The sequence below is a fragment of the Serinus canaria genome, unplaced genomic scaffold (assembly GCF_022539315.1).
Source record: "Serinus canaria isolate serCan28SL12 unplaced genomic scaffold, serCan2020 HiC_scaffold_438, whole genome shotgun sequence".
In the NCBI taxonomy this organism is placed as follows: domain Eukaryota; kingdom Metazoa; phylum Chordata; class Aves; order Passeriformes; family Fringillidae; genus Serinus; species Serinus canaria.
The window spans coordinates 1-7,636 of record NW_026108552.1 but is presented as its reverse complement, the minus strand read 5'-3'; the positions used below and the strand labels follow the sequence as shown (position 1 = coordinate 7,636).

At 65.9% G+C, this 7,636-nt stretch overlaps 1 protein-coding gene and 1 long non-coding RNA gene across 5 annotated transcripts; one reads left to right on the top strand and one right to left on the bottom strand.

The window, feature by feature from the left end:
* Positions 1-195: 195 nt before the first annotated feature.
* LOC127061273 (plasma membrane calcium-transporting ATPase 3-like) lies at positions 196-7,529 on the top strand (the record flags this gene model as incomplete). The annotated part of the gene is made up of 9 exons (XM_050987905.1): positions 196-438; positions 916-1,157; positions 1,969-2,203; positions 3,111-3,320; positions 3,870-3,957; positions 4,039-4,145; positions 4,805-4,996; positions 6,701-6,914; positions 7,298-7,529. Coding segments are annotated over 9 exons (1,763 nt in total), but the record flags the coding sequence as incomplete, so codon positions are not given.
* Positions 5,381-6,209, bottom strand: LOC127061274 (uncharacterized). 4 transcript variants are annotated; one of them, XR_007780767.1, is made up of 4 exons: positions 6,150-6,192; positions 6,030-6,109; positions 5,596-5,625; positions 5,381-5,395 (listed from the first exon to the last, which is right to left on the bottom strand). It is a non-coding gene; the product is annotated as an uncharacterized LOC127061274 (long non-coding RNA). The 4 variants fall into 4 exon arrangements; XR_007780766.1 differs by lacking the exon at positions 5,381-5,395 and having other exon boundaries at positions 5,571-5,625; positions 6,150-6,209; XR_007780768.1 differs by lacking the exon at positions 5,381-5,395 and having other exon boundaries at positions 5,581-5,625; positions 6,000-6,109.
* Positions 7,530-7,636: the final 107 nt, after the last annotated feature.

Below are 7,636 nucleotides of genomic sequence, written 5' to 3'. Positions count from 1 at the left end.
TTTCCCCAATTTTCCCCAAATTCCCTCCTTCTCCCCCCAGAAAATGATGAAGGACAACAACCCACTCCCATTTTCTGCCATTTCCCCCATTTTCCTCCCATTATCTCCATTTTTCCCCCCAATTTCCCCATTTTTTCCCATTTTTTCCCCATTTCCACCCAATTTTTCCCCAAATTCCCTCCTTCCCCCCCCCAGAAAATGATGAAGGACAACAACCTGGTGCGGCACCTGGACGCCTGCGAGACCATGGGCAACGCCACGGCCATCTGCTCGGACAAGACGGGCACGCTGACCACCAACCGCATGACGGTGGTCCAGGCCTTCGTGGGGGGGTCCCACTTCAGCCCCCCCCCGGCCGCCGCCGCCCTGGCGCCCCCCACGCTGGACCTGCTGGCCCAGGCCATCGCCATCAACAGCGCCTACACCAGCAAGATACTGGTGAGGGACACTGGGAGCACTGGGAGGGGTCTGGGGGGGGATTTTGGGGGGTTTTGGGGGGTTTGGGGGGGTTTTGGGGGGGGTTGGGGGGGGGGTCACAGGTCCAGGCCATTGCCATCAACAGCGCCTACACCAGCAAGATACTGGTGAGGGCAACTGGGAGCACTGGGAGGGGTCTGGGGGGGGATTTTGGGGGGTGGGCTTGGGCAGTTTTGGGGGGTTTTAAGGGAGTTTTTTGCCCTACCACCCCCTTTACTGCCCCCATTACTGCCCCCACCCTCTTTACCTGCCCCTCACGCCTTTACCTGCCCCCCCGCCCCCTTTACTGCCCCCTTTACCTGCCCCTCACCCCCTTTACTGCCCCCTTTACTGCCCCCCACCCCATTTACCTGCCCCTCTGCCCCCATTACCTGCCCCATTTACCTGCCCCCCACCCCCTTTACCTGCCCCCCCCTCACCTGTCCCCCCCCTTTCCAGCCCCCCGAAGCCCCCGGGGCTCTCCCTCGCCACGTGGGCAACAAGACCGAGTGTGCCCTGCTGGGGCTGGCGCTGGCCCTGGGCCGCGACCCCGAGGCCGAGCGGGCGCAGGTGCCCGAGGAGCACCTGGTCAAGGTGTTCACCTTCAACTCGGAGCGTAAATCCATGAGCACGGTGACCCGCCGGCCCGGGGGGGGCTACAGGCTGCTCTGCAAGGGAGCCTCCGAGATGGTGCTGCGCAGGTGAGGGGAGGGCACACCTGGGCACACCTGGGGGCACACCTGGGCACACACCTGGGCACACACCTGGGCACACCTGGAGGCACACCTGGACACACACCTGGGCACATACCCTGGGGGCACACCTGGGCACACACCTGGGCACACCTGGGCACACCTGGGCACACCTGGGCACAGCTGGAGACACACCTGGGCACATACCTGGGCACACCTGGGCACACACCTGGGCACACACCTGGGCACACCTGGGCACATCTGGGCACACACCTGGGCACACACCTGGGCACACCTGGGCACACCTGGGCACACCTGGGGGCACACCTGGGCACACCTGGGCACATACCTGGGCAGGCAGGGCCATGGGTGCTAGTCCGGGGAGGGGTACAGGCTGCTCTGCAAGGGCGCCTCCGAGATGGTGCTGCGCAGGTGAGGGGACACACACCTGGGGGCACACCTGGGAACACACCTGGGGGCACACCTGGGCACACACCTGGGCACACCTGGGCACACCTGGAGGCACACCTGGACACATACCTGGGCAGGAAGGGCCATGGCTGCTGTCCTGAGGGAGACCAGCTCCATCCTAGACCCAGAGGGACACCCCCTGACCCCTCTGAGCCCCCTCCCCTTATCCACCTGTCCCCCCCAACTCACCTGTCCCCCCCAGGTGCAGCTCAATGCTGAACACAGGGTGGGGGTCCCATAACCCCCTTCTCTGACCCCCCCTGGCCCTTGAGCCCCCTCCCCTGAGCCCCCCCGGCCCCTGAGCCCCCTCCCCTTTCTCACCTGTCCCGGACTCACCTGTCCCCCCCAGGTGCAGCTCGATGCTGGACGCGGGGGGGGCCCCGCGGGCGCTGGGGGGCGCGGAGCGGGAGGAGCTGGTGCGGCGCGTGGTGGAGCCGATGGCGGCGGGGGGGCTGCGGACCCTCGCCCTCGCCTTCCGCGACTTCCCCGGCCGGCCCGAGCCCCCCTGGGACGACGAGGCCGCGGTGGTCGCGGAGCTCACCTGCATCGCCATCGTGGGCATCGAGGACCCCGTGCGGCCCGAGGTGGGGGGGCCTGGGGACATGGGGACATGGGGGGGACGTGGGGGGGCGGTGGGACATTGGGGGGGTGGGGGGAGATTGGACATGGGGGACATGGAGGGACATGGGGGGACATGGAGGTATTGGGGACATGGGACATGGGGGGAAATGGGGACATGGACATGGCAGGGACGTGGGGGGGTATTGGGGACATGGGGACATGGGGGGAAATGGGGACAGGGGACATGTCAGGGACGTGGGGGGGGTATTGGGGACATTGGACATGGGGGGAATGGGGACAGGGGACATGGCAGGGACGTGGGGGGATGGGGACATGGACATGGGGGGGACTGGGGGGTGTGAGATGGGGGGGAGTGGGGACATGGGGACATGGGGGGACATGGGACATGGCAGGGACGTGGGGGGGTATTGGGGACATTGACATTGGGGGGGACATGGGGGGTTGAGGACATGGGGGGGAGTGGGACATGGGGGGACTGGGACTGCAGGGACGTGGGGGGGTATTGGGGACATTGACTGGGGGTTACTGGGGTGGAGGACATGGGGGGGAAATGGAGACATGGGGACATGGGGGGGTATTGGGGACATTGGGACATGGGGACATGGAGGGGATGTGGGGGGTGTGGGTACATAGGGGGGACATGGGGGGAAATGGGGACATGGGGGAGTGTGGGTACATGGCAGGGACATGGGGACATGGCAGGGAAATGGGGACATGGGGGATGTGGGGACATGGGGGGGACATGGCAGGGACATTGGGACATGGGGGGGGGAAATGGGGACATGGGGGGGTATTGGGGACATGGGGACATTGGGGCATAGGGGACATGGGAGGGAAATCGGGACATCGGGAACAGGACGGGGACACACAGGGGACACCGGGGACAGGACGGTGGCACTGCCGGGACAGGACGGGGACAGGTGCGTGTGGCAGGTGCCCGAGGCCATCCGGAAGTGCCAGCGCGCGGGGATCACGGTGCGGATGGTGACAGGTGACAACCTGGACACGGCGCGCGCCATCGCGGCCAAGTGCGGCATCCTCCCCGCGGGGGGCGGCGGCGACTGGCTGTGCCTGGAGGGGAAGGACTTCAACCGGCGCATCCGCAACGACCGCGGCGAGGTGGCACCGGGGACACCGGGGACACTGGGGACACTGGGAGGGACTGGGGACAATGGGGACACTGGGGACACTGGGGACACTGGGGACACTGGGGACACTGGGAGGGTCTGGGGACACTGGGGACAATGGGAGGGACTGGGGACACTGGGGGCACTGGGAGGGACAGGGACAGGGACTGGGAGGCACTGGGGGGTCTCCTGAGGGTCTCACCCTCCCCCCAGGTGGATCAGGAGCACCTGGCCAAGGTGTGTGGGGATGGGCTGGGGGGGTTCAGGTGACCCTGAGGGGTCCCCGGAGGTCTCAGGGATGTCCCCAGGGGTGTCCCCGGGGGTCCCGGGGTGTCCCCAGGGGGTTCCCCGGGGGTCTCACCCCCCCCCCCCCAACCCTCCCCCCAGGTGGAGCAGGAGCACCTGGCCAAGGTGTGTGGGGATGGGCTGGGGGGGTTCAGGTGACCATGGAGGGGTTCAGGTGACCCTGAGGTGTCCCCGGGGGTCCCGGGGGTGTCCCCAGGGGGGTCCCCAGGGGTCTCACCCCCCCCAACCCCCCCAGGTGGAGCAGGAGCGCCTGGACAAGGTGTGGCCCAAGCTGAGGGTCCTGGCGCGGTCATCGCCCACCGACAAACACACCCTGGTGAAAGGTGGGAATTTGGGGAGGGGTCCCGGGGGTCCTGGGGGGGTCTCGGGGGGGTCTCACCTGTGCCCCCCCCACCTGTCCCCAGGGATCATCGACAGCACCATCGGGGACCAGCGCCAGGTGGTGGCTGTCACCGGCGATGGCACCAACGACGGCCCCGCCCTCAAAAAGGCCGACGTGGGGTTTGCCATGGTAACGCCCCCTCCCCAAAATGGGACCCCTCCCCAAAATGGGACCCCTGTCCAAAATGGGAGAATCCTCCCAAATTGGGACCCCCCAGAACCCCACTCCAAATTGGCACCCCTGAGACCCCTCCCCAAATTGGTACCCCTGAGATCCCTCCCCAAATTGGGACCCCTGAGATCCCTCCCCAAATTGGTACCCCTGAGACCCCTCCCCAAATTGGGACCCCTGAGATCCCTTCCCTAAAATAAGACCACAAGACTCCTCCTCAAATCGAGACCCCTCCCCAAATTGGGACCCCCTCCCAAAATGGGGACCCCTCCCCATCCTTGGGGTCACCTTGGGTCACCCCTTGCTCACCTGGGGTCACCTTGGGGCCATGCTGTGGTCACCTGGGGGTCACCTGAGGGTCACCTGAGTGTCACCTGGGAGTCACCTGGGAGTCACCTGAGGGTCACCTGTGGCCACCTGGGAGTCACCTGTCCGTGTCCCCAAGGTCACTGTGATCACAGACGTGGCCAAGGAGGCTTCGGACATTGTCCTGTCCCCTCACCCACCTGGGGCCACTTGGGGTCACCTTGGTGTCACCTCAGGGGATCTACCACGGGGTTCCTCATCCCTGTGGTTACCTGGGGGTCACCTGGGTGTCACCTGTCCGTGTCACCCAGGGCATCGCAGGTACGGACGTGGCCAAGGAGGCCTCGGACATCATCCTGACCGACGACAACTTCTCGAGCATCGTCAAGGCCGTCATGTGGGGCCGCAACGTCTACGACAGCATTGCCAAGTTCCTGCAGTTCCAGCTCACCGTCAACGTGGTGGCCGTCATCGTGGCCTTCACCGGGGCCTGCATCACACAGGTGAGCTCACCTGGGCAGGTGGGACGTGGGCGTGGTCATCGTGGCCTTCACAGGGGCCTGCATCACACAGGTGAGCTCACCTGGGCAGGTGGGACATGGGGGTGTCATCTTGGTGGGTGGGACATGGGGGTGGCATCATCATGGCCTTCACCGGAGCCTGCATCACACAGGTGAGCCCACCTGTGCCCACCTGTGCCCACCTGAGCTCACCTGTCCCAGTTACCTGTGCTCACCTGAGCTCACCTGTGCCCACCTGTGACCACCTGTGACCACCTGTGCCCACCTGAGCTCACCTGTGCCCACCTGTGCCCATCACCTGTGCCCACCTGAGCTCACCTGAGCCAGTTACCTGAGCTCACCTGTGCCCACCTGTGCCCACCTGTCCCCACCTGAGCCCACCTGAGCTCTCCTGTGCCTACCTGTGCCCACCTGTGCCCATCTGAGCTCACCTGTCCCCACCTGAGCTCACATGTGCCCACCTGAGCTCTCCTGTGCCTACCTGTGCCCACCTGTGCCCACCTGTGCCCACCTGTGCCCATCTGAGCTCACCTGTCCCCACCTGAGCTCACCTGAGCCCACCTGTGCCCACCTGAGCTCACCTGAGCTCACCTGAGCTCACCTGAGCACACCTGAGCTCTCCTGTCCCCACCTGTCCCCACCTGAGCTCACCTGAGCCCACCTGAGCTCACCTGAGCTCACCTGAGCTCATCTGAGCTCGCCTGTGCCACCTGTGCCCACCTGTCCGCAGACTCTCCGCTGAAGCTGCGATGCTGTGGGACCTATCATGACCTTGGCCTCGCTGGCCTGTGCCCACCTGTGCCCACCTGAGCCCACCTGAGCTCTCCTGTGCCTACCTGGCCCCCTGTGCCCTCGAGCTCACTGTGCCCACCTGTGCTCACTGTGCCCACCTGCTCCTGGCTCACCTGTGCCCACCTGTCCCCACCTGAGCTCTCCTGTCCCCACCTGTCCCCACCTGAGCTCACCTGAGCCCACCTGTGCCCACCTGAGCTCACCTGAGCTCTCCTGTGCCCACCTGTGCCCACCTGAGCTCACCTGAGCCCACCTGAGCTCACCTGAGCCCACCTGAGCCCACCTGAGCTCACCTGAGCTCACCTGTGCCCACCTGTGCCCACCTGTCCCCACCTGAGCTCACCTGAGCCCACCTGTGCCCACCTGTGCCCACCTGAGCTCACCTGTGCCCACCTGTGCCCACCTGTGCCCACCTGAGCTTACCTGAGCCTACCTGAGCTCACCTGTGCCCACCTGAGCTCACCTGAGCCTACCTGAGCTCACCTGTCCCCACCTGAGCTCACCTGTGCCCACCTGAGCTCTCCTGTCCCCACCTGTCCCCACCTGAGCTCACCTGAGCCCACCTGTGCCCACCTGAGCTCTCCTGTCCCCACCTGAGCTCACCTGTGCCCACCTGAGCTCACCTGTGCCCACCTGAGCTCTCCTGTGCCTACCTGTGCCCACCTGTGCCCACTGGCCACCTGTCCCAGCTACCTGAGCTCCCGGCACCTGTGCCCATGACTCCCTGTCCCCACCTGAGCTCACCTGTGCCCACCTGTGCTCTCCTGTCCCCACCTGTCCCCACCTGAGCTCACCTGAGCCCACCTGTGCCCAGCTGAGCTCACCTGAGCTCACCTGTGCCCACCTGTGCCCACCTGTGCCCACCTGAGCTCACCTGTGCCCACCTGTCCGCAGGACTCTCCGCTGAAGGCGGTGCAGATGCTGTGGGTGAACCTGATCATGGACACCTTGGCCTCGCTGGCGCTGGCCACGGAGCCGCCCACGGAGGCGCTGCTGCTGCGCCGGCCCTACGGGCGCGACCACCCGCTGGTGTCGGGCACCATGCTGCGCAACATCCTGGGCCACGCCGCCTACCAGCTGCTGGTCATCTTCACCCTGCTCTTCGCCGGTCAGTGACACCGGGGACATCGTGGGAGGGGTCCCACAGGTGATGGGAACCCGTGGGGACACATGGGGACACATGGGGACATGGTGGGACACAGTGGGACATGTGCCCTACCAGCTGCTGGCCATCTTCACCCTGCTCTTCGCTGGTCAGTGACACTGGGGACAGGGGACACCCACAGCCAAGTCCCCAAGGGTGTCCCCAAGGGTGTCCCTATGGGTGTCCCCATGTCCCCTGTCCCTGTTCCCACAGAGGAGGTGCTGTTTGACATCGACAGCGGCCGCCCCGCCGCTGCACGCGCCGCCCTCGGAGCAGCGCTGTCCCCATGAATGTCCCCAAGGGTGTTCCCAAGGGTGTCCCCATGTCCCCTGTCCCTGTCCCCACAGGGGAGGTGCTGTTTGACATCGACAGTGGCCGCGCTGCCCCACTGCACGCGCCGCCCTCGGAGCAGTGCTGTCCCCATGGGTGTCCCCATGTCCCCAGGGGTGTCCCCAAGGGTGTCCCCAAGGGTGTCCCTGTGGGTGTCCCCATGTCCCCTGTCCCTGTTCCCACAGAGGAGGTGCTGTTTGACATCGACAGTGGCCGCGCCGCCCCGCTGCACGCGCCGCCCTCGGAGCAGTGCTGTCCCCATGAATGTCCCCAAGGGTGTTCCCAAGGGTGTCCCCATGTCCCCTGTCCCTGTCCCCCAGGGAGGGCTGTTTGACAATCGACATGGCCGCGCCGCC